This window comes from Oncorhynchus kisutch, unplaced genomic scaffold (assembly GCF_002021735.2).
Source record: "Oncorhynchus kisutch isolate 150728-3 unplaced genomic scaffold, Okis_V2 scaffold4081, whole genome shotgun sequence".
Lineage (NCBI taxonomy): Eukaryota > Metazoa > Chordata > Actinopteri > Salmoniformes > Salmonidae > Oncorhynchus > Oncorhynchus kisutch.
The window spans coordinates 128,433-156,113 of record NW_022266026.1 but is presented as its reverse complement, the minus strand read 5'-3'; the positions used below and the strand labels follow the sequence as shown (position 1 = coordinate 156,113).

General features: G+C 45.1%; 1 protein-coding gene across 1 annotated transcript in view; it reads right to left on the bottom strand.

The window, feature by feature from the left end:
* Positions 1–27,681, bottom strand: part of LOC116373884 (IQ motif and SEC7 domain-containing protein 3) — a gene marked incomplete at its 3' end in the record, with an annotated part of 142,269 nt that overhangs the window by 6,684 nt on the left and 107,904 nt on the right. Inside the window, exons 4-7 of the mRNA XM_031822175.1 lie at positions 27,313–27,474; positions 17,193–17,315; positions 11,420–11,586; positions 5,806–5,945 (exon numbers count right to left, since the gene is read on the bottom strand). Of these exons, the coding sequence (XP_031678035.1) occupies positions 5,806–5,945; positions 11,420–11,586; positions 17,193–17,315; positions 27,313–27,474 (592 nt within the window). The remainder of the gene's footprint in view (positions 1–5,805; positions 5,946–11,419; positions 11,587–17,192; positions 17,316–27,312; positions 27,475–27,681) is intronic.

Sequence of the window (27,681 nt, the reverse complement as noted above, 5' to 3'; positions counted from 1 at the left end):
GAGGCCGAGACAGAGAGAGATGGAGGGATGATGAGGCCGAGACAGAGAGATATGGAGGGATAATGAGGCCGAGACAGAGAGAGATGGAGGGATAATGAGGCCGAGACAGAGAGATGGAGGGATAATGAGGCCGAGACAGAGAGAGATGGAGGGATAATGAGGCCGAGACAGAGAGATGGAGGGATAATGAGACCGAGACAGAGAGAGATGGAGGGATAATGAGGCCGAGACAGAGATATGGAGGGATAATGAGGCCGAGACAGAGAGAGATGGAGGGATAATGAGGCCAAGACACAGAGAGATGGAGGGATAATGAGGGCGAGACAGAGAGATGGAGGGATAATGAGGCCGAGACAGAGAGATATGGAGGGATAATGAGGCCGAGACAGAGAGATGGAGGGATAATGAGGCCGAGACAGAGAGAGATGGAGGGATAATGAGGCCGAGACAGAGAGATGGAGGGATAATGAGGCCGAGACAGAGAGAGATGGAGGGATAATGAGGCCAAGACACAGAGAGATGGAGGGATAATGAGGCGGAGACAGAGAGAGATGGAGGGATAATGAGGCCGAGACAGAGAGATGGAGGGATAATGAGGCCGAGACAGAGAGAGATGGAGGGATAATGAGGCCGAGACAGAGAGATGGAGGGATAATGAGGCCGAGACAGAGAGAGATGGAGGGATAATGAGGCCGAGACAGAGAGATGGAGGGATAATGAGGCCGAGACAGAGAGAGATGGAGGGATAATGAGACCGAGACAGAGAGAGATGGAGGGATAATGAGGCCGAGACAGAGAGAGATTGAGGGATAATGAGGCCGAGACAGAGAGATAATGAGGCCGAGACAGAGAGAGATGGAGGGATAATGAGGCCGAGACAGAGAGAGATGGAGGGATAATGAGGCCGAGACAGAGAGAGATGGAGGGATAATGAGGCCGAGACAGAGAGAGAGGGGCGAGGGAAACGGAGAGAGGAAAATGTGGGTAATGAAAGAGTGAAAGAGAGTGGGTGAGTTTAGGTGAACTACACGGGGTTCTGTCACGTCTATACAGCGGCCAGTATCAATACAGAGACAGGTAAACTACATGGGGTTCTGTCACGTCCACACAGCGGCCAGTATCAATACAGAGACAGGTAAACTACATGGGGTTCTGTCACGTCCACACAGCGGCCAGTATCAATACAGAGACAGGTGAACTACATGGGGTTCTGTCACGTCCACACAGCGGCCAGTATCAATACAGAGACAGGTGAACTACATGGGGTTCTGTCACGTCCACACAGCGGCCAGTATCAATACAGAGACAGGTGAACTACATGGGGTTCTGTCACGTCCATACAGCGGCCAGTATCAATACAGAGACAGGTGAACTACATGGGGTTCTGTCACGTCCACACAGCGGCCAGTATCAATACAGAGACAGGTAAACTACATGGGGTTCTGTCACGTCCACACAGCGGCCAGTATCAATACAGAGACAGGTGAACTACATGGGGTTCTGTCACGTCCACACAGCGGCCAGTATCAATACAGAGACAGGTGAACTACATGGGGTTCTGTCACGTCTATACAGCGGCCAGTATCAATACAGAGACAGGTGAACTACATGGGGTTCTGTCACGTCCATACAGCGGCCAGTATCAATACAGAGACAGGTGAACTACATGGGGTTCCAACATGTCCACACAGCGGCCAGTATCAATACAGAGACAGGTGAACTACATGGGGTTCTGTCACGTCCATACAGCGGCCAGTATCAATACAGAGACAGGTGAACTACATGGGGTTCTGTCACGTCCATACAGCGGCCAGTATCAATACAGAGACAGGTGAACTACATGGGGTTCTGTCACGTCTATACAGCGGCCAGTATCAATACAGAGACAGGTGAACTACATGGGGTTCTGTCACGTCTATACAGCGGCCAGTATCAATACAGAGACAGGTGAACTACATGGGGTTCTGTCACGTCTATACAGCGGCCAGTATCAATACAGAGACAGGTGAACTACATGGGGTTCTGTCACGTCTATACAGCGGCCAGTATCAATACAGAGACAGGTGAACTACATGGGGTTCCAACATGTCCACACAGCGGCCAGTATCAATACAGAGACAGATGAACTACATGGGGTTCTGTCACGTCTATACAGCGGCCAGTATCAATACAGAGACAGGTGAACTACATGGGGTTCTGTCACGTCTATACAGCGGCCAGTATCAATACAGAGAGAGTCTCTCCATGATTTGGGCCTTTGTAATTTAGGCAAATAACACAGCAAAAGAGCAAAAGCAAAAGAGAACCTTCTGGAAATGACCCAAATACCTTCTCCCTCCCCCTCTCACCTCTCTCTCCATCTTCCCTAAATCCCTATTTTTTTCTCTTCCTAGGCATTTTATTCTCTTGCTCCTCAAACCGTAAGCATAGCTATCTTCTCATTACGCTGATGGGGGAAACATGCAAGGCAGTCAAACTGCTCAGAGAAGGCAGTCATTAGCTGGGATGCTACGCTAATGATGCTATGCTCATTCTCCCTTCAGCCTACTTATAGTAGAAAAAGTATATGAAACTGCACAGTGGGTGGAAGCTTGTTGATTACTTGTGTCATTATCACCTGCGCTGCAATACTGTTGAAGTAGTATGAACTGTATAGTACTGTGAGGTACTGTTGAAGTAGTATGAACTGTATAGTACTGTGGATTACTGTTGAAGTAGTATGAACTGTATAGTACTGTGAGGTACTGTTGAGGTAGTATGAACTGTATAGTACTGTTGAGGTAGTATGAACTGTATAGTACTGTGAGGTACTGTTGAGGTAGTATGAACTGTATAGTACTGTTGAGGTAGTATGAACTGTATAGTACTGTTGAGTACTGTTGAGGTAGTATGAACTGTATAGTACTGTTGAGGTAGTATGAACTGCACAGTACTGTGGAGTACTGTTGAGGTAGTATGAACTGTATAGTACTGTTGAGGTAGTATGAACTGTATAGTACTGTTGAGGTAGTATGAACTGTATAGTACTGTTGAGGTAGTATGAACTGTATAGTACTGTTGAGTACTGTTGAGGTAGTATGAACTGTATAGTACTGTTGAGTACTGTTGAGGTAGTATGAACTGTATAGTACTGTTGAGTACTGTTGAGGTAGTATGACCTGTATAGTACTGTGGAGTACTGTTGAGGTAGTATGAACTGTATAGTACTGTTGAGTACTGTTGAGGTAGTATGAACTGTATAGTACTGTGGAGTACTGTTGAGGTAGTATGAACTGTATAGTACTGTTGAGTACTGTTGAGGTAGTATGACCTGTATAGTACTGTGGAGTACTGTTGAGGTAGTATGAACTGTATAGTACTGTTGAGTACTGTTGAGGTAGTATGACCTGTATAGTACTGTTGAGTACTGTTGAGGTAGTATGACCTGTATAGTACTGTTGAGTACTGTTGAGGTAGTATGAACTGTATAGTACTGTTGAGTACTGTTGAGGTAGTATGAACTGTATAGTACTGTTGAGGTAGTATGAACTGTATAGTACTGTTGAGGTAGTATGAACTGTATAGTACTGTTGAGTACTGTTGAGGTAGTATGAACTGTATAGTACTGTTGAGTACTGTTGAGGTAGTATGAACTGTATAGTACTGTTGAGTACTGTTGAGGTAGTATGACCTGTATAGTACTGTGGAGTACTGTTGAGGTAGTATGAACTGTATAGTACTGTGGAGTACTGTTGAGGTAGTATGAACTGTATAGTACTGTGGAGTACTGTTGAGGTAGTATGAACTGTATAGTACTGTGGAGTCCTGTTGAGGTAGTATGAACTGTATAGTACTGTGGAGTACTGTTGAGGTAGTATGAACTGTATAGTACTGTGGAGTACTGTTGAGGTAGTATGAACTGTATAGTACTGTGGAGTCCTGTTGCTGCAGTATGGACTGAACATTGCGGTAGTTTGATCATTTAATAATTTTCAGCTAAGATACTGTAAAAGACACCGTTTCAAAGTCCTTCAGTCTTTTCCATTAGCGTTGTTAGCGAACGCTGTTACTACCTTTTCTCAGCACTGTCAGCAGAGCCCATTAGCCATTTTATCCATTAGCATCTCCACCATTAGCAAAGGCTCATTATCAGGACTGCAATCATTAACTCAGGTCATTACTCAATCTATCTATATTAGCCAGCTACTCGCAACAGGAGTCTTTAAGCTTTTTAGGTAAGATTGGTGTGGTCAACACACATGTTTAGTTTGATAAAATCGTATTTATTTATCAAGGAAGTCCCATTGAGGTCTCCCTTGTAACAGAGGTCAGTGTAACGGTTTAGTTGAACAATGTTTGGTGTAACAGAGTAATATGTACTGTATCTTCAGTGTACCAAAAACATTCAGTGGTCCATGTGAGAATTGAACCCACAACCTTGGTTTCATAAGCACCACACTCTAACATGCTGACCACACTGCTCGCGTTGCAAAATAAATGTAAACATACATGTTTTTCAATTATTGCACCCACACTGCTCGCATGACCCAACGAGTGTCTGCGTTGCCAAGCGCCAAAATAGAAGTCAGTTCTATTTGTTATGCTGAACGCGGTGCAAGTCCTGCCTCTCCCATCTCCTCATTGGTTTATAGAAGCAGATACCCACATGCCATCTCCTCATTGGTTATACCCACGTGGGTGATTGAAAGATGAACTGAGTTTGGTCGGTCGTCATGGTAACTATGAAAGTTAGATGCCCATCGCCAAATAAAGTCCAAAGAAGAAAAAGCCTGGAAGGAGGAGAGATGACTAGAAACGATTCGGTTGACCGTTTTATGTGTAGATTAATTGTTAAGAGTAATATTAGCTAGAAACAGCATGCTAGCAAAATAGGACAAATTAGCTAGCAACTACATGCTAGCTAGCTAAATTGCCATAACTGTTTAATGCTTTTCGACCTGTTAATATAATTGGTTCAGAGTTTGATTTGATATTTCAACCTCTGTGTTGTGATCGCGTTTGGTGTGGGGGGGGAAATAATCTATTTGTGCACGGTGGCGCATGATGGCACACGTGAGTCGCTGATTTGGGTGCGGTGTAACCATCTGAGCCAACTGGAAAACGACATGACTGTTGGACTAGATAGATATACCTTGATGGGCTAACATTCCACGGAGGGTCCAACGTCTGCGGGTTTTAACTCCTCTCTTGTACTTGACTGATGAATTAAGGTCCCTACTTAGTAAAGAACTCCCCTCACCTGGTTGTCTAGGTCTTCATTGAAAGCCCTCAGACACTAGGCACTCTGTGGAGTTTGACACTCTTGGGCTAACTTGTTGCACTGGGTATGTTCTCAAACTAAATCAACCTTGCTCTTGAGTGACCAAAACAGCTCAAACACTTCTTATTGTTTTCAGATGTATTGTAAGTGTCTGTCAATGATAAATTACAAGCTATAGGATGACTGAGTGGCTTCTGTCACCAAGTAAACATTGATAGATTGGTCTTACGGTGTGCGTGAGCTTGCATCTGTGTGTGCACACGCGGCTACATGGGGATCGGTGCAGATGATTGAAAGACCGCTCGTGCCTGTCAATGCAATACAATTCCACTCCGATGCACTCTGCAGAGATTGGGAGAACAGTGCACACTACAACGCATCCGGAGGACACTCTGATCCAACTCTGATCGGAGTAATTGTTTGACATTGAGATTTTTGTGTGATTTATTTGACTTGTCCATTCAGACATCAGAAATGTATATTCTGATTGTCCCCCCCCAAAAAATAATGTCACTAGTCCCGAACAAGCGTTAATGTGTCCTTACTGTCTTCATGCCCACAATGGACTGCTCCACCTTGGTGACATAGGTGACGTGGTCTTCATTGGAGCGCAGCTCTCTCTGTTGGATCCTCTCATAGATGCCCACCACCATGTCTCTGGGGATGTCAGCTCCGTCATCCACACCTAGACACACACACACACACCATGGGTTAGTCCCCTCATAGATGCCCACCACCATGTCTCTGGGGATGTCAGCTCCGTCATCCACACCTAGACACACACACACACACACCATGGGTTAGTCCCCTCATAGATGCCCACCACTATGTCTCTGGGGATGTCAGCTCCGTCATCCACACCTAGACACACACACACACACACACACCATGGGTTAGTCCCCTCATAGATGCCCACCACCATGTCTCTGGGGATGTCAGCTCCGTCATCCACACCTACACACACACACACACCATGGGTTAGTCCCCTCATAGATGCCCACCACCATGTCTCTGGGGATGTCAGCTCCATCATCCACACCTACACACACACACACACACACGCCATGTTCTAGAAACAGTGGCAATGTTTGAGAGGCCCAAAAACACACATGCAATCCCAAATACACAGATATCCACAAAGAGGCACAATGACAGAAGCCTGTAAACTACTGTAAACTATTTTAAGCTACTGTAAACTACAGTAAACTATTGTAAGCTACTGTAAACTACTGTAAACTACTGTAAGCTACTGTAAACTACTGTAAACTATTGTAAGCTACTGTAAACGACTGTAAACTATTGTAAACTACTGTAAGCTACTGTAAACAACTAAACTACTGTAAGCTACAGCACCACAGCACATACATATACATGCATGTAGAAACAGCCCAGGCCATGACGCATTCAGTAGTCTTTCTATGGTGTGTGTATGTGTGGGTTCGGCTTGTGGGTGTGTGTACATGCGTGATTTTGAGTCTGTGTGTGTTTATTGTTTGTATGTGTGTATTCACCTCAGTGGAGCTTCGAGATAAGAGAGTTGAATGGTGAATGATCTGTGTTCTGTGGTGGAAGAGCCATGCTGTGTGTACACTGACCCACTCCTCCTGTTCCAAGGCCAGGGAATGTGTCAGAGCCACAGGGAGCCCCCTCCCTCCCTCCCTCCCTCCCACACACACACACACACACACACACACACACACACACACACACACCACGATGGGCACAGCGCACCAAACACACACACACACTCAGTCCCTATCATAGAGCACAACCAAGCACACACACTCAGTCCCTATCATAGAGCACAACCAAGCACACACACTCAGTCCCTATCACAGAGCACAACCAAACACACACACTCATATCTCAGTAATGATCACAGAGCACAAACAAACACACTCATTCAAAGCACACCATCAAACACACACATCAACTCTCAACACACACACACACACAGGCACACACCACACAACATCACACACACAGGCACGGACACACACCACACAACCCCCCACACACATACATTCTATTAAAATAATGACAGAAGCAAATGTTCAATTAATTCATTACAAAAAAAAACTCCTCTTGATGTTGTCACGTATACTCCCTCTCCAGCCTCTAGGTCATCAGGCTGCTGATTATCCTGCACACCTGTCACCATCGTGTCGCTCACCTGCGCCTCATGACACTCACCTGGACTCCATCACCTCCTTGATTATCTTCCCTACATCTGTCACTCCCCAGTGCGTTGTTTGTGGTTCCTGGTTTTTGTTCAGTTTATTTATTAAAACACTCACTCCCTGAACTTGCTTCCCGACTCAGAGCACTCGTTACAGATGTTAGTAAATATCCTGCGCCTGGGGGGAACATATGAACTGGGGACTGGGGGGGAACATATCAACTGGGGACTGGGGGGAACATATGAACTGGGGACTGGGGGGAACATATGAACTGGGGACTGGGGGGGAACATATGAACTGGGGACTGGGGGGAACATATCAACTGGGGACTGGGGGGAACATATGAACTGGGGACTGGGGAGAACATATGAACTGGGGACTGGGGGGGGAACATATGAACTGGGGACTGGGGGGAACATATGAACTGGGGACTGGGGGGAACATATGAACTGGGGACTGGGGGGAACATATCAACTGGGGACTGGGGGGAACATATCAACTGGGGACTGGGGGGAACATATCAACTGGGGACTGGGGGGGAACATATGAACTGGGGACTGGGGGGAACATATGAACTGGGGACTGGGGGGGAACATATCAACTGGGGACTGGGGGGAACATATCAACTGGGGACTGGGGGGAACATATCAACTGGGGACTGGGGGGGAACATATCAACTGGGGACTGGGGGGAACATATCAACTGGGGACTGGGGGAACATATCACCTGGGGACTGGGGGGAACATATCAACTGGGGACTGGGGGGAACATATCAACTGGGGACTGGGGGGAACATATCAACTGGGGACTGGGGGGAACATATGAACTGGGGACTGGGGGGAACATATCAACTGGGGACTGGGGGGAACATATGAACTAGGGACTGGGGGGAACATATCAACTGGGGACTGGGGGGAACATACTGTATCATTTGGTTGTGAGGCTTCCCTCTAGATATACCCCATTATAGCCAGGGTGGTTCACTGAGGAGCAAATGAGGCTGCTAGGTCGGGAATAATTTCGGCAAATGGAGACACTCGTCAGGGCAATGACACAGATGCACTCTTGGATATGCTGATGCATCACTCCACATTATGGAGTCAGCACAGTGGGAGGAAGAGGAGCAGGGTGTGTGTGTGGGGTGTGTGTGTGTGAGAGAGAGAGAGAGAGAGAGAGAGAGGGAGAGAGAGAGAGAGAGAGAGAGAGAGAGAGAGAGAGAGAGAGAGAGAGAGAGAGAGGGAGAGAGAGAGAGATAGGGAGAGAGATAGGGAGAGAGAGAGAGAGGGAGAGAGAGAGAGGGAGAGAGAGAGAGAGAGAGAGGGAGAGAGAGAGAGAGAGAGAGAGAGAGAGAGAGGGAGAGAGAGAGAGAGAGATAGGGAGGTAAAGGGAGGGAGGGAGAGTTCTGCTTACTGTGCTTTCACCTGATTTATCGTATTTTATGTATGTATGTATCTCCATCTCTCCCTGAAGAAATTCAGGTAGTACATCTGACTCTGCAACAACCACATACTACAGCCATCCGGGACCAGCATGGACCACCCCTAGCTAGGCTCTCTGATCCAGGACCAGCATGGACCACCCCTAGCTAGGCTCTCTGATCCAGGACCAGCATGGACCACCCCTAGCTAGGCTCTCTGATCCAGGACCAGCATGGACCACCCCTAGCTAGGCTCTTTGATCCAGGACCAGCATGGACCACCCCTAGCTAGGCTCTCTGATCCAGGACCAGCATGGACCACCCTAGCTAGGCTCTCTGATCCAGGACCAGCATGGACCACCCCTAGCTAGGCTCTCTGATCCAGGACCAGCATGGACCACCCCTAGCTAGGCTCTTTGATCCAGGACCAGCATGGACCACCCCTAGCTAGGCTCTTTGATCCAGGACCAGCATGGACCACCCCTAGCTAGGCTCTTTGATCCGGGACCAGCATGGACCACCCCTAGCTAGGCTCTCTGATCCAGGACCAGCATGGACCACCCCTAGCTAGGCTCTTTGATCCGGGACCAGCATGGACCACCCCTAGCTAGGCTCTTTGATCCAGGACCAGCATAGACCACCCCTGTGCTAGGCTCTTTGATCCAGGACCAGCATGGACCACCCCTGTGCTAGGCTCTTTGATCCAGGACCAGCATAGACCACCCCTGTGCTAGGCTCTTTGATCCAGGACCAGCATAGACCACCCCTGTGCTAGGCTCTTTGATCCAGGACCAGCATGGACTATGTGCTAGGGCCTTTGGTCCATACTCTAAAGAGACTTCACTACAGTACAATTAGATAGATTAACAGTAAGACATGTATACTGTATATGGAGACGTTTCTAGAATACAATGTAAGTCATTAAACTAATTATATGTGCAACAGCGGTACTACTAAATACATCAAGAGTTATACTAATTATGTGAACACTGTCATATTTTGATACATCAAAAGTAAGACATTTATATATATATATATGGAATGGTTTCTAGGATACAATACAAGTCATTATACTAATTCTATTCAGTGTCTACATATCAGGTTAGACATTGCAGAATGTTTTTGACATTTCTGGTCCAGTGTAATTGAGTAAGTGAGCGCTCCTCTGTTATTCATTAATTAACATCCGATTCAATCTCTTAACTGTGTTCTTCCAACTACTCAATTAGCTTAAAATATAGAGTGAGAGAGGGGGAAGGAGGAGGGAGGGAGACAGGGGGAGATTGGGAAAGATACAGTAAGAGAGAGAGGGCTGAAAGATAGAAAGAGAGAGAAAGGGAACGAGAAAGAGACAGTCAGAGAGTGAGAGAGAGATAGAGAGAGAGAGAGAGAGGGGACACAAACAGAGGAAGAAAGCCAAGCATCGTGGCAATTGATTTTCCAACTTCATTTAATTGTGAGGCGCCGTCCAGATGAATCCATTAAAGTTGTACCATATTGATCTCACAGTCCTGATGGATCCTTCCCTGGCAGAGGAAAACTATGATGCAGCTCTATATTACCAACGACACAAGGTCTGCATCACAAATGGCACCCTATTCCTTATATAGTGCACTACTTTTGACCAGGACCCATAGGGAATAGGGTGCCATGGGACCTGGTTAGGGAATAGGGTGCCATGGCCCTGGTTAGGGAATAGGGTGCCATGGGCCCTGTTTAGGGAATAGGGTGCCTTGGGCCCTGGTTAGGGAATAGGGTGCCTTGGGCCCTGGTTAGGGAATAGGGTGCCTTGGGCCCTGGTTAGGGAATAGGGTGCCTTGGGCCCTGGTTAGGGAATAGGGTGCCATGGGCCCTGTTTAGGGAATAGGGTGCCTTGGGCCCTGGTTAGGGAATAGGGTGCCTTGGGCCCTGGTTAGGGAATAGGGTGCCTTGGGCCCTGGTTAGGGAATAGGGTGCCTTGGGCCCTGGTTAGGGAATAGGGTGCCTTGGGCCCTGGTTAGGGAATAGGGTGCCATGGGCCCTGGTTAGGGAATAGGGTGCCTTGGGCCCTGGTTAGGGAATAGGGTGCCTTGGGCCCTGGTCAAAGGTAGTGCATTATGTAGAGAACAGGGTACCATTTAGGACGCAGATGATTTGAATTAGAGTAAGCTAACTGTTAGGGGAAATGGATTGGGACTTTAGCCGCCTTCTCTTGTTACACGGATATTTGAAACGCAGACAGATCATTGCGGCGACATGATAGGTTGAATATCCTGTCACTGTAGATTTAGTGGCCTCTGTGAAAGGCTACACTATGTAGACGCTATATGCACTTAGGGTGTTATAGGGTGTTAGTAGTAACTAACTAACTAACTAGTAACAAATGAACAAATGAACTAGTAACTAAATAACTAGTAAAAAACTAGCTGGTAACTAACTAACTACTAACTAACTAGTAACTAACTAACTAGTATAAATTAAGTAGTAAATAACTATTACTTACCCTGTTCCCCTCCCCTACTCCCATCCTCCCCCTCCTTCTCATCTACCGCTCCAACACACTCTACTAAAATAATGCCTCACCTCGGAGGTTGCGTATGAAGTCCTCCAGCATCATCTTGCGGTCAGGCTTGATGTTGGGTGAGTACATGTCTGTGTTGAGGAGGATGATAGCGAAGGCCAGGATGAAGATGGTGTCGGGGTTGTGGAACTGCTGCACCACGTCCGGGTTACACATGCAGTACCTCTGACTGGAGAGGGTGGGGGGCAGGGGGACAGGAGACGGGACAGGGGGACAGGAGACGGGACAGGGGGACAGGAGGGAGAGAAAGGGTTAGTATTTGTAAAACTCATGAGAAAAGATGACGTCCCTACTCTCTAGAATATACAGATAAGATGAAGTCCCTACTCTCTAGAATATACAGATAAGATGAAGTCCCTACTCCCTAGAATATACAGATAAGATGAAGTCCCTACTCCCTAGAATATACAGATAAGATGAAGTCCCTACTCTCTAGAATATACAGATAAGATGAAGTCCCTACTCCCTAGAATATACAGATAAGATGAAGTCCCTACTCCCTAGAATATACAGATAAGATGAAGTCCCTACTCCCTAGAATATACAGATAAGATGAAGTCCCTACTCCCTAGAATATACAGATAAGATGAAGTCCCTACTCCCTAGAATATACAGATAAGATGAAGTCCCTACTCCCTAGAATATACAGATAAGATGAAGTCCCTACTCTCTAGAATATACAGATAAGATGAAGTCCCTACTCCCTAGAATATACAGATAAGATGAAGTCCCTACTCCCTAGAATATACAGATAAGATGAAGTCCCTACTCCCTAGAATATACAGATAAGATGAAGTCCCTACTCCCTAGAATATACAGATAAGATGAAGTCCCTACTCTCTAGAATATACAGATAAGATGAAGTCCCTACTCCCTAGAATATACAGATAAGATGAAGTCCCTACTCCCTAGAATATACAGATAAGATGAAGTCCCTACTCTCTAGAATATACAGATAAGATGAAGTCCCTACTCCCTAGAATATACAGATAAGATGAAGTCCCTACTCCCTAGAATATACAGATAAGATGAAGTCCCTACTCCCTAGAATATACAGATAAGATGAAGTCCCTACTCCCTAGAATATACAGATAAGATGAAGTCCCTACTCTCTAGAATATACAGATAAGATGAAGTCCCTACTCTCTAGAATATACAGATAAGATGAAGTCCCTACTCCCTAGAATATACAGATAAGATGAAGTCCCTACTCCCTAGAATATACAGATAAGATGAAGTCCCTACTCTCTAGAATATACAGATAAGATGAAGTCCCTACTCCCTAGAATATACAGATAAGATGAAGTCCCTACTCTCTAGAATATACAGATAAGATGAAGTCCCTACTCTCTAGAATATACAGATAAGATGAAGTCCCTACTCTCTAGAATATACAGATAAGATGAAGTCCCTACTCCCTAGAATATACAGATAAGATGAAGTCCCTACTCCCTAGAATATACAGATAAGATGAAGTCCCTACTCCCTAGAATATACAGATAAGATGAAGTCCCTACTCTCTAGAATATACAGATAAGATGAAGTCCCTACTCTCTAGAATATACAGATAAGATGAAGTCCCTACTCCCTAGAATATACAGATAAGATGAAGTCCCTACTCCCTAGAATATACAGATAAGATGAAGTCCCTACTCCCTAGAATATACAGATAAGATGAAGTCCCTACTCCCTAGAATATACAGATAAGATGAAGTCCCTACTCCCTAGAATATACAGATAAGATGAAGTCCCTACTCCCTAGAATATACAGATAAGATGAAGTCCCTACTCCCTAGAATATACAGATAAGATGAAGTCCCTACTCCCTAGAATATACAGATAAGATGAAGTCCCTACTCTCTAGAATATACAGATAAGATGAAGTCCCTACTCCCTAGAATATACAGATAAGATGAAGTCCCTACTCCCTAGAATATACAGATAAGATGAAGTCCCTACTCCCTAGAATATACAGATAAGATGAAGTCCCTACTCCCTAGAATATACAGATAAGATGAAGTCCCTACTCTCTAGAATATACAGATAAGATGAAGTCCCTACTCCCTAGAATATACAGATAAGATGAAGTCCCTACTCCCTAGAATATACAGATAAGATGAAGTCCCTACTCTCTAGAATATACAGATAAGATGAAGTCCCTACTCCCTAGAATATACAGATAAGATGAAGTCCCTACTCTCTAGAATATACAGATAAGATGACGTCCCTACTCTCTAGAATATACAGATAAGATGAAGTCCCTACTCCCTAGAATATACAGATAAGATGAAGTCCCTACTCTCTAGAATATACAGATAAGATGAAGTCCCTACTCCCTAGAATATACAGATAAGATGAAGTCCCTACTCCCTAGAATATACAGATAAGATGAAGTCCCTACTCTCTAGAATATACAGATAAGATGAAGTCCCTACTCCCTAGAATATACAGATAAGATGAAGTCCCTACTCTCTAGAATATACAGATAAGATGAAGTCCCTACTCCCTAGAATATACAGATAAGATGAAGTCCCTACTCCCTAGAATATACAGATAAGATGAAGTCCCTACTCCCTAGAATATACAGATAAGATGAAGTCCCTACTCTCTAGGATATACAGATAAGATAGCCACCACAAAGAACCTGTCCAACCATCAGACAGAAAGACAGACAGAACGACAGTAGTCAAATCAATTAATAAAATGTATTTTAAAAGGCCCGTTTTACATCAGCAGTTGTCACAAAGTGCTACATAACTAGTACAGTAGTGTATTTACGCTGTGCGCCGTGGGTTAGACAGCAGAAATATCCCTGCCTGGGCACCTCTGCAGTAAAGATGACACAGGGCTGATGGAGGTCCCAGAGAACACCCTGAGATCTGAGAGGAGGCACGGCAGGAGAGCGAAATACAGCTGGCCTAGCAGCTCCACGCACCAAACAACCCTCGTCAATCTAACTGGCAGAGACACCTGAGTGTGTGTGTGATTGTGTGTGTGACTGAGTGTGTATCTGATGACTAAGTGTGTGTGTGTGTGTGTGTGTGTGTGTGTGTGTGTGTGTGTGTGTGTGTGTGTGTGTGTGTGTGTGTGTGTGTGTGTGTGTGTGTGTGTGTGTGTGTGTGTGTGTGTGTGTGTGTGTGTGTGTGTGTGTGTGTGTGTGTGTGTGTGTCTATGTGTGTGTGTCTATGTGTGTGTGTCTATGTGTGTGTGTGTCTATGCTTTGATGTGAGATGACGTTGAATCAACAAAACTGATTGTATTTGCAAAAAGTCCTTTTAACCTAAATGTTTAACCTAAATCCAATGACAGGATGACATGTTTTGTTGATTTCCTGTTTATTCACTTTAGTTGACAACTCAATCAAATGTAAATCAAAACTAGAAGTTGAACTGAGGTCTGTGCCCAGTGGGGCGACTGCACTGCAAGCTACAGTGTGTCACAATGCATACATACTCTCTCAGTGATAATGGTGTACTGTATTCATCATACCATGCATACCAAATGGAACACTATTCCTTACATAGGGGCCCTACTTTGAGGGCCTTGGTCAAAATTAGTGCACTAAATAGGGAACAGGGTGCTATTAAATAGGGAACAGGGTGCTATTCAGGACACTACTATATTGTCACGCTATGCTCTCCTCTGCATTGGCAACCAATTCAAATCTTTTATGGAATACATTTATTTACTGTAGTATTGCGTGAGATTCCACAGGGGAACTTCCTTTGTTAATGAATCAATCTATTATTTCAACGGGTGTGTGTGTGTGACCCCCCATAGGGCCTCTACTGGAGCGTAAAGTGTAATTCCATATTCATTCTGGTTTCCAGGTAGGCTGGTTTCCAGGTAGGCTGGCCCGGTCTTCCTCCGGAGTCATGTGACCACTGAGCTGCATGATTGGAATCTACATCTCAGTGGGCTAGGAATACACACAGGTAGTGGACTAGCTATGTAGGGAATAGAGTTGCCATTTGAGACACAGCCGTGTTCTCAGTTTGGGGGTTCATCCCCACTGATTCTGCATCATCTAATGGAGACTAGACTTTTTACCTGAAAAAGACCTTATCTTAAGCCACATACTCTGGTTTGCAGTTGTACCATCGAGACTGGGCTTAGACTTTAAGGAAGGTTTTGCAGCCAATCAAAAGCTTCTTCTTGTTAATAATAAAGTCTCAGTTCTATACATTTCTCTTTACTATTCTACCAGAAAGAGTGAAATAGCAGATAGCCCTAGAAAGAGAAACCCTATATTCCCTCCCCTTACTCTATTTCAGTGAAGGGAATCTCATGTGTGTGTGTATGTGTGTCTCTCTCTCTCTCTCTCTCTCTCTCTCTGGCCTCAGAAACTGCCAGTGTTGGGTTCATTATTAGCTGACACACGCCAAGCTACAGAAGCTGCCAGGTGTTTATTTTCTCCTGACTTGTGTTTCTTCACACATTCTCTCCCTCCCTTTCCTCCCTCTCGCTCTCATTTCCCTGCCACCTGCCTTTCCTTCTGTTTACAGTCATCCTTTACCTCTTCCTCTATCCGTCTCTCTCGTTCATTCTTTAAGCCTCTCGCTATCCCCTCACTCTCTTTGAAGTCTGTCTCCCTCCCTCCCGTCATCTTTCTCTCTGTCTCAGACTCTTGCCTCTCGTTCTCTATCCTTTTCTCCCCCTCTCTCTTTTTCTATTCCTCACTCTCTCCATCTCTGTTTGGAGGAGCAGGGGAGGCAGGCGGAGACCAGAGAGATGTGCTTATGCAACAGTGGATATTTATAAACCTCTCCTCCTTCCTTCCTTCCCTCCCTCGCTCTTTATTTCGCCCCTCTCTGTGCAGCACGCACTCTGCGCCAATCGTACCCAAAACAAAATGCCATCCGTCAGTCTCCATTCCCGCTCACAACGACAACAACAGTCTCGTTGGCAACGCACCTTGACAACTGTGACAGCTGGCCATATGGTAAATGGAGTGGGTATTCAAGGACACCGGTTAGCGCAGAGCAACGCAGCTGTGGCATAAATGGGATACCCGTTAAGACTCGTAAACCAGGAAGTTGTACTTATCCTGTCTGTTGAGATTCCCTGTTGTTTCAGAGCACCTAGCCAAGCGGAAGGCTGGGTCAACCATCTAAATGGAGAGAGGATTTAAACTAGCCCGATTTAACCAGTCTGAATGCAGTGAAACACTGCTGTGTGCAGCACTCAGGCTGGATAACCAGGCTAGGTAGAAACTGGAAGGTTTGGATGGGATTTAGGTTGACTGGTGAAGTGAGACGTCAACTGAAAAAAACTCCTAGTGCTGTGTTTTAGGCTCAGACACACATGGACCTTAGTGCTATTGGCAATGTTCTGCCCACCCATGGACAACAACAGGGCAAAGACACTACAGGGCTGTGCCTCGCCTGATGTTGAGCTTAACTCTCTTGTACGTTGCAGCCTTTTAGGCCTTCTATACCTGAGACAAAGGTCTCTCTGTTTGTCCCAGTAGTGACCTCATCTAATCACAACTGCCTGACATCCTACTGGATGTGAATTGTTTTTAAGTGTCATCCTTAAACCAACATCCATCCAGGATGAGTTGAGTTTAGAGTTGAGTTTATTAACATACACATTACTACATCAAGGCTACTCTTCCTGGGATTATTCACAAAGCAATATATCACACACACACACACACAAACACACACACAAACAAACACACACACAGATGATTAATTGATTCATTGATTGACTGACTAACTGATTGATTGACTAACTGATGGACTGACAGACTGACTGAATAATGGAGCTCACCTGAAGGCCTCGATCAGTCTCTCCACCTTCTGGGCCTCTCCCTGGACTCTGATGTGAGCCTGGAACTTCCTCAGAGCCTCATCCAGCTCCATCCCTGAGAAATCCATCTCATCCACCACACAACTGCAGGAAAGAAAGACAAGGAGGGAGGAGAAGGAGGGAGAGGGAGAGAGAGAGAGAGGGAGAGAGGGGGGAAGGAAAAGAGATGGAGGGAGGGAGGCAGACAGAGAGAGAGAGAGAGAGAGAGACATTAAGAGAGAGGGAAGGAGGAGGGTAGAGAAAGGGAGCGAGATATAGAGAAAGAGGGAGAGACAGAGAGAGAGAGAGAGAGAGAGAGAGAGAGATATGTTACTTCTACAGGAATCTGTAACCCCAGTTTGAATTCACATCAGACGCCACTTCCACTTTCCCTGCCCCGCCCCTGCGGTCGTGGGGAGGTGAACCCAGAAATGACTCAGAACTATGGGGAACAACTTCCACAACTTTCACTATGTCTACTTCAGGGTCAGTTTCACCCAGGTATTATCCATGCATGGGTGCAAGGACAGCAGGGAGAGGGCCCATCTAGCCTCGGCTACACTGCTATCACCGCTCCCCCAGCACAGGGACACAAACCCTCGGAGCAGAACATCCAGCCATTAATGGACGGGCTAGCTTAGTCAGAGGAAATTAAATCAGCTTAAATAAAAGAGATTTGCAAGCCAGTCAGAATAAATGCATGGGAATTAGTGATTTGTGTAAGCAATGGCCGCCAAAGTGAGCGAGAAGGTGACCTGGATTTGTTGAAAAGTTGGATGACTGTGTGTTGAGGGTGACACTTTCTCAGGTAGGATGAAAATGTTTCCTAGAGTGATGGAATCGAAGGATGATTGTCTTGAAATCTCATCTGATAATAGTCGAATTTGATTGTATTAGAATGAGTTCTATCAAGTTGGGAGAGACAATGTAAAACCATGTAATTGTAAGTCATCGTGATATTATCTTGATAACCTATTGCATCATATTTACAGTGTAATTGGGCTAGGACAATGACAGTGACTTTTAATTTTTAAAATTTAAAATTTAACCTTTATTTAACCAGGTAGGCTAGTTGAAAACAAGTTCTCATTTGCAACTGCGACCTGGCCAAGATAAAGCACAGCATTTTGACACATACAAAAAACAGAGTTACACATGGAATAAACAAACATACAGTCAATAATACAGTAGAAAAAAAGAAAACAAAAGTCTATATACAGTGAGTGCAAATGAGGTAAGATAAGGAAATGAATAGGCCATGGTGGCAAAGTAATTACAATATAGCAATTAAACACTGGAATGGTAGATGTGCAGAAGATGAATGTGCAAGTAGAGATACTGGGGTGCAAAGGAGCAAGATAAATAAATAAATACTGCATGGGGATGATGTAGGTAGATAGATGGGCTGATTACAAATGGGCTATGTACAGGTGTAGTGATCTGTGGGCTGCTCTGACAGCTGGTGCTTAAAGCTAGTGAGGGAGATAAGAGTCTCCAACTTCAGAGATGTTTGCAGTTCGTTCCAGTCATTGGCAGCAGAGAACTGGAAGGAAAGACGACCAAAGGAGGAATTGGCTTTGGGGTTGACCAGTGAGATATACCTGCTGGAGCGTGTGCTATGAGTGGGTGCTGCTATGGTGACCAGTGAGCTGAGATAAGGCGGGGCTTTGCCTAGCAGTAGATGACCTGGAGCCAGTGGGTTTGCCAACCAGTATGAAGCGAGGGCAAGCCAACGAGATCATACATGTCGCAGTGGTGGGTAGTATATGGGGCCTTGGTGACAAAACGGATGGCACTGTGATAGACTGCATCCAGTTTGTTGAGTAGAGTGTTGGAGGCTATTTTATAGATGACATCGCCGAAGTCGAAGATCGGTAGGATGGTCCGTTTTATGAGGGTATGTTTGGCAACATGAGTGAAGGATGCTTTGTTTGCGAAATAGGAAGCCAATTCTAGATTTAATTTTGGATTGGAGATGCTTAATGTGAGTCTGGAAGGAGAGTTAACAGTCTAACCAGACACCTAGGTATTTGTAGTTGTCCACGTTTACTAAGTCAGAGCCGTCCAGAGTAGTGGACGGGCGGGCAGGTTTCCCCTGCATTTAAGAGCAGTTGGAGGCCACGGAAGGAGAGTTGTATGGCATTGAAGCTCGTCTGGAGGTTAGTTAACACAGTTAACACAGACTTCAGGGCAACTGAAGTTGTTAAGATATTGTAGATTTTGTCCTCGATTAACCCTGTGTGGTCTAGTGGTCTGTAGCAGAATATTGAATATCTTAGCGGGAACAAACACACACACACATACACACACACACACACACACACACACACACACACACACACACACACACACACACACACACACTCACACACACACACACACGCACACACACATACAAACACACACGCACACACACACACACACACACACACACACACACACACACACATACAAACACACACATTTTGATGACCTCCCTTGATTACCATATTTGTCAGGAGAAATTACACGCCACATGTAGTGAAGTGTTTACAAAGCATCAGGGGTTGCAGAACACTTCCACAGTCCAAACACACATATTGATTGGCTCCCTGCAAGACAGAACCAGGCGTGTTCTCTTCCACCTGATTAGGAGATGACAAGCAGAAAGTAGAGTTCAATCCTCTGCTATAAACAGGTTGCGGGGTAGACTGGTGTGAGTGTGTGTGTGTCTCTGTGTTTGTGTGTGTGTGTGTGTGTGTGTGTCTCTGTCTGTGTCTATCTGTCTTTGTGTGTGTGTCTTTGTGTGTGTCTGTGTGTGTGTGTGTGTGTTTGTGTGTTTCTGTGTGTGTGTGTGTGTGTGTGTGTGTGTGTGTGTGTGTGTGTGTGTGTGTGTGTGTGTTTGTGTGTGTGTCTCTCTCTGTGTGTGTGTGTGTGTGTGTCTTTGTGTGTCTTTCTGTGTGTGTCTGTGTGTGTGTGTGTGTTTCTGTGTGTGTGTGCGTGTGTGTGTCTCTCTGTGTGTGTGTGTGTGTGTGTGTGTCTTTGTGTGTGTTTGTGTGTCTTTCTGTGTGTGTGTGTGTGTGTGTGTGTGTGTGTGTGTGTGTGTGTGTGTGTGTGTGTGTGTCTGTCAAATCAAATTTGTATTTGTCACATACACATGGTTAGCAGATGTTAATGCGAGTGTAGCGAAATGCTTGTGTGTGTGTGTGTGTGTGTTTGTCTCTGTGTGTGTCTGTGTGAGTGTGTGTGTGTGTGGGGGGGGTGAAAGGGTGGAGGACACGTGTGAAAGCTCACATACACACACTCACTCCTGCACACATTCTCTCTCTGTTTCTCTCTGTTTCTCTCTGACACACACATACACAGACACACACAGAGACAAACACACACACACACACACACACAACCCCCACCCCGCACACACCCATGTTATCCCCATGACTGATTTTCACATTAAAACCTGATCCCCATTACTGTCCCTTGACTACATGAGAGAATGCCAAGAGTGTGCAAAGCTGTCATCAAGGCAAAGGGAGGCTACTTTGTAGATCTCAAATGTAAAATATATTTTGATTGGTTTAACACTTGATTGGTTACTACATGATTCCATATGTGTTATTTCCTAGTGTTGATGTCTTCACTGTAGAAAATAGTAAAAATAAAGAAAATGAGTACTGTATATCCTATTGGTGTACTTCAAATGTTGATGGAGAGTGTAGGGTCCTGGACTAGTGGGGTCGTACCCTTAGAGAAGTTAAGGGTCCTGGACTAGTGGGGTCGTACCCTTAGAGGAGTTAAGGGTCCTGGACTAGTGGGGTCGTACCCTTAGAGGAGTTAAGGGTCCTGGACTAGTGGGGTCGTACCCTTAGAGGAGTTAAGGGTCCTGGACTAGTGGGGTCGTACACTTGGAGGAGTTAAGGGTCCTGAAATAGTGGGGTCGTACCCTTAGAGGAGTTAAGGGTCCTGGACTAGTGGGGTCGTACCCTTAGAGGAGTTAAGGGTCCTGGACTAGTGGGGTCGTACCCTTAGAGGAGTTAAGGGTCCTGGACTAGTGGGGTCGTACCCTTAGAGGAGTTAAGGGTCCTGAAATAGTGGGGTCGTACCCTTAGAGGAGTTAAGGGTCCTGGACTAGTGGGGTCGTACCCTTAGAGGAGTTAAGGGTCCTGGACTAGTGGGGTCGTACCCTTAGAGGAGTTAAGGGTCCTGGACTAGTGGGGTCGTACCCTTAGAGGAGTTAAGGGTCCTGGACTAGTGGGGTCGTACCCTTAGATAACACATTGTTCAGTGGTTTGAGGATCAGGTCATGTTGACTTTAAAGAGAGACAGGGAGAGAAAGAGGGAAAAAAGATAGAGGGAAAGAGAAAGAAAGATAGAAAGAGAGGGGGGGGGTGGATAATGATTGAGGTTAAAGGAGAAAGGCAGGCTGCATGCTTGCAGAGAGAAAGACCAATGAATAAAGGAACAGAGACAAAGAGAGAAATAGAGCTGCATTTCAGAGAGATTTCAGGACTCATGTAATGAGATGTGACGTGCGTGTGTGTGTGTGTGTGTGTGTGTGTGTGTGTGTGTGTCTGTGTGTGCATGTGTCCTCCTAAGAAACAAAAGGCTTTGAACTGCTTTGGGTCCTCATCTTAATTAAGTTCATTGGCTCTGTGTGTGTGTGTGTGTGTGTGTGTGTGTGTGTGTGTGTGTGTGTGTGTGTGTGTGTGTGTGTGTGTGTGTGTGTGTGTGTGTGTGTGTGTGTGTGTGTGTGTGTGTGTGTGTGTGCATGTGTCCTCCTAAGAAACAAAAGGCCTTGAACTGCTTTGGGTCCTCATCTTAATTAAGTTCATTGGCTCTGTGTGTGTGTGTGTGTGTGTGTGTGTGTGTGTGTGTGTGTGTGTGTGTGTGTGTGTGTGTGTGTGTGTGTGTGTGTGTGTGTGTGTGTGTGTGTGTGTGTGTGTGTGTGTGTGTGTGTGTGTGTGTGTGTGTGTGTGTGATAGAATGCATGCAGCATCAGCTTCTCCTGGTGCAATAGGGTTCTTTATCTAAGTTGGAACTGTGATGGAGTTTCACAATAGAATGTAGCCTGTCACAGCACTAAGAGCAGTCGCCCAATGATCAGCCGTTAAGAACTCCATCTGTCACTGTAATCTGCACTCTTAATGGAACATTGGTCTGGAGAAATGAATTAGAGTTTTTCTAAAATGCCCTGCCCAAAAGCCACCGCATTTGTAGATTGTCCCATATCTGGCAGTATCCACTATCTCTGACTGGCCTTGGGGTGGTCTTTGTAGGCTACCATCGTACTGTTTGTGGCTGTTTTTATGTGATGCCTTTACTGTGAAAAGTATCACTCACACAGACATGCACACAGAACCAACAGACAAGCAGGCAGGCAGGCAAGCAGGCAGGCAGGCAGACAGACTCACACATATATACACATATACACACCCCTAAATTATAACGCATCACTTCAGGGTTGAGACTGGGTATATTTGAGCTTGGCTGTTGGTGTAGATTTAATTAAAAGATTGAGCTAGCAGCGTCACAGACACTGAGAAACACACACACATAGACACACACACACACAGACAGACAGACAGACAGACAGACACACAGACAGACAGAGTGGCGCTAGCATCCTATTTTCTCCCACACAGTCATATGAGTGAAAGGCATCCAGGAGAATTATAGCAGAACATCACATGACAGCTCAGGAGGATTGTCAGATTGTCTCGAGGCTATGGTCCTATTGTTAATACTCCCTTTGTCTGTGTTAACCTCTCTCACTATGACTGTTACAATACCAGTGTAGTCAACTGTCTATGTGTTAACCTCTCTCACTATGACTGTTACAATACCAGTGTAGTCAACTGTCTATGTGTTAACCTCTCTCACTATGACTGTTACAATACCAGTGTAGTCAACTGTCTATGTGTTAACCTCTCTCACTATGACTGTTACAATACCTGTTGTCATGACGTTGGCCTGAGGGGTTGGTTTATGACAGTCATAAATACCTCTTCCCCCCTTTTTCCTCTCTCTACCCTACGAAGGTAACATTTGCAAAACCCTTGGTTAACATAGAGATTCTGGGAACATCAGTAGGTGGGGGGAAATTAACTATATTCTGGTAATCCGAACAATTGAACATATGCGGTGGTACTTAATGAATATGATGTCAGTTCGGTTGTCATCTGAGACATTCTCATCAATGATACGATGACATAAACTCTACAGTGGAAAGTCTACACATCAGAGTTATCGGATTCACATGGAATTGTTGTTCAATTTAAATATTTGAATATGAAATGATTTGTGATGGGATAAAATGTGATTTTAGCTTCTAAAATGTGACATTTGGGTTTTCATAAGATAGGGCTGCTCAATCAGTGGCCCTCCCCTGTGAAGGGACAAGGGCTATAAAACTTTTCAAACACACCCTCCTCTCCCTTCCTATATAAGCCCTTGATGACAACATAACTTCCTGTTCCGAGGATATGAGGGCGACAGTCCTATGTCAGAATGGTTCAGATAATAACTACAGAACGAAGCCAACATCAGCATGAGCTTTGGTTGCGAATGGATGAACTTTTGAATTCTTATTCACTACAGAAGTGATACCTCCTAGCTGTTGATTTAGCGACCGCAGCTGCAAACGCAGGTTCGGAAGGAATAGACAGTATCCCGTCTATCACACAGCGACGTTACTACAACGCATCCAATTGACAACCAGAGACATTCTTCAAAGGACAGAGGACTCAGTTTGGCAACAACGCCTTCCATCTACCACCAACCTACTGAAGCGTAGCTCAGAGCAAATATTTATTGCATTTTCCTTTTCCAAATGGGCAGTAATTTAGAGTGCATAAGATACTGTATTTACGATAGCACAGCTTTTTCCCTTTGTTCCTCAGTCTCCTGCTCTTTCACTCAACCCAGCCCCTTTTCCTTTGTTCCTCAGTCTCCCGCTCTTTCACTCAACCCAGCCCATTTTCCTTTGTTCCTCAGTCTCCCGCTCTTTCACTCCAACCCAGGCCCTTTTCCTTTGTTCGTCAGTCTCCTGCTCTTTCACTCCAACCCAGGCCCTTTTCCTTTGTTCCTCAGTCTCCTGCTCTTTCACTCCAACCCAGGCCCTTTTCCTTTGTTCCTCAGACTCCCGTTCTTTCACTCCAACCCAGGCCCTTTTCCTTTGTGTAACAAGTTGTCATATCTGTTCCACCCGCCAGGGACGTTTTCCTTTATGACGTCATTTATGAAAGTTATAATTAATTGTGTGTATGTGAATTCTGTGTGATTAGTTGGGTTTAATTATTTATTTACTAAATACCCAATTTGTATTGCTGATTCAAATTGTTAGCCAGGGTTCTTGCAGATAACCAAGAATTTACAACTTTCAGATGAGACTGGAGTAAGATGAAGATTAATCTTGACTGCTATGGATGTAAAATACTACTAGATCTTTAAGAGTTTATTCGGAAGATAACAGCTCTATAAATATTATTTTGTGGTTCACGACTCTCTAGTTAATTACATTTACATGATTAGCTCAATCAGGTGATATTAATTACAGAGAAATTATTTTATAGAATAGCATGTCATATCACATAATCCGGCATAGCCATAGACACGACACTGTGTAGTCAACTGCAAACAGGGACAGTGTAACACCCCATGTTTTATATCTCAAAACAATCACGACCAAAATGTTTTATTAGCAGCCAATGTTTACTTGCTTATTTGGGGCTTTGGCAGTCAACTGAAAAACATGCCAACAGTATTTCTGATTGTCTTCTCAACTCACCATCACTTACATTTAATGTGGGTCTATGACAGTCAAATTAGTCTGACATAATGTCTTTTATCTCACCAACACTAATGAGATGGGTGTGGCTTAATGTATGTTGCATCGGAGCTTCTCAAAGTCAGGAGGCGTGGTCGACAGAGCGCACCTCATCTCTGCTGTCACATCCAACCTGGATCGATATTTGGTTTGAATGCAGACAAAAGCACTGAATCCAGCTTCACACAGATATGAGCTGGTGAAGGGTACATTGAGTTGTAATGCCCTGAAGCAGACAGCAGGGTGTTCCCATTGAGTCAGGAACCAAAACTCCTCCGTAGTGATCTGTGAATGCGTTGTCTGTAGCATTCAGTCACATTACAGCTCGATCAGCTGTTCCATTTCACTTACTGGCATGTCAACTGAGCCAGGATCACAGTCAAAAGGATTGGGAAGTAGGTCCCAAAGTGCTCTTCCAAGCATTGGTTAGTGAGCAGTCATCACTGGTGTGGGACACTTACTGATGCTGTGTTCTGTTAGAAACATGCATAGCCGATGGAAGTGGGAATGGTTCGCTTTTGAAAGACACTCTCTCCAATAATAATTATTTCCTCTGAATCCACCGATTGTCACGATCGTCATAAGGGGTGGACCAAAATGCAGCGTGGTATGTTTCCATCCTTTTTTTTAGGAAGAGAAAACTCAAATAACAAAAACAACAATGCAAACAAACGAACCGTGAAGCTCAGAGTAGTGCTCACAGGCAACTATACCTAGACAAGATCCCACAAAGCACAATGGGAAAATGGCTACCTAAATATGATCCCCAATCAGAGACAAAGATAAACAGCTGCCTCTGATTGGGAACCATATCAGGCCAACATAGATATACAATTCCCCTAGATAACCCACCCTACATCACACCCCGACCCAACCAACATAGAGAGTAAACAGCTCTCTATGGTCAGGGCGGGACACTGATTCAGTCACTGTTTGTATCTCCTCTATATGCTTCTGTTCCATTTGTTCAGTTTCCCAAATACTGTATGTCTGTTACAGAAAGTCAAGTCCTCTCTCAATGCCAAACATATTTCCAACACTCCCCCTCGATAACCATCAAGCCTCGATGTGAAATAGAACATAGCTATTCTCTGATCCCATATCTCCACATAGTTTTGCGAACAAGTGTGCGCCCAGTGATGTGGTTTGATGTACACTGAACAAAAATATAAACTTAACATGTAAAGTGATGGTCCTATGTTTCATATGCACAAAAATCGTATTTCTCTGAAATGTTGTGTATAAATGTGTTTACGTCCCTGTAATTTCTGTCTGTAATGAAGTCCTTTTGGGTCCACCATGCCTGCGCCCTGCCTGGTCATGTGAAATCCAGAGATTAGGGCCTAATTCATGTATTTCCATTGACTGATTTCCTTATATAAACTGTAACTCAGTCAAATCTGTGAAATTGTTGCATGTTGCGTTTATATTTTGGTTCATTATATTTTCCAATTGAAGTGAACTGCTGCAAGTTCTGTGCTCAGCTCTTTTGCTGCCAGTTGTTCTCGGTGTATCAATACGTCCATATGGCAGAGGGAGACACATTCCTAACTAGAGTGCAGAGGCCTGACCGCCGTCCCACCATAGATGGAGCTCCATCTGTGCAAAAGCCCACCAGTAGATCCCATGGAATCAGTTTTTCGTCAAAACAGCCACTCAGCACACTGAACATCCCCTGTGCCCCCCGACATGTATAGCGAACAAAAGTCGGGGCCTCACAGTTAAAATCCATTTGAAGAGCATAAGCTCTTGATTGCTAGCAATAGCATCAATTATTTGTTTGACAGCGCTGATCTGACAAAGGTATTGATGTGAGTTTTTTGGCCCCTGCCTCCCCACACATTGTTTCACCATATAAATTGCGGCCGGTAATATCAGAGTCTCTGTAATAGTGTGTGGTTTCATAGCATAGCGAACCTAGCCATTCACCATGGGAATGATGACCACTGGTCCAATAGGGTTTAGCTTGGGGGGGGGGGGTCTCCACTCACTAACCACTGCTCCAATAGGGTATATCTTGGGGGGGAGGTCTCCACTCACTAACCACTGCTCCAATAGGGTTTATCTTGGGGGGGAGGTCTCCATTCACTAACCACTGCGCCAATAGGGTTTATCTTGGGGGGGAGGTCTCCACTCACTAACCACTGCTCCAATAGGGTTTTTCTTGGGGGGGAGGTCTCCACTCACTAACCACTGCTCCAATAGGGTTTATCTTGGGGGGGGTCGTAATGAGCCTACTGTACCTAGACAATGCTCTTCAGTCCAGTACTATTATTAAGAAGGAGACCAGTTACTCACTCTAGGACGTCTCTGTTGAAGGGCTTCTTGCTGTTTCCCAGGAACTCTCCAATCATCTGCCTGCTCAGGCCCTTCCTCTGAAGCAGGAAGTGAGCCACACCTATGGGCGTGTCTGGGATGAAACCTCGTGAGATCAGGAACTGGAGACCCTTATCAGGGTTACTGACAGAGAAGAATAAAGAGGAGGAGAAATTAGATGTTAAAATCCTCTTTATTTGGGTCAATATCATACAGTACACAAATCCTTCACATTTCATGCCCTCACATAGAAAGGAGAGAGGGTAGAGAGGAGAGAGGAGAGGAGGGTAGAGAGGAGAGAGGAGGGGGGAAGAGAGAGGAGAAGAGGAGGGGGGAAGAGAGAGGAGAGAG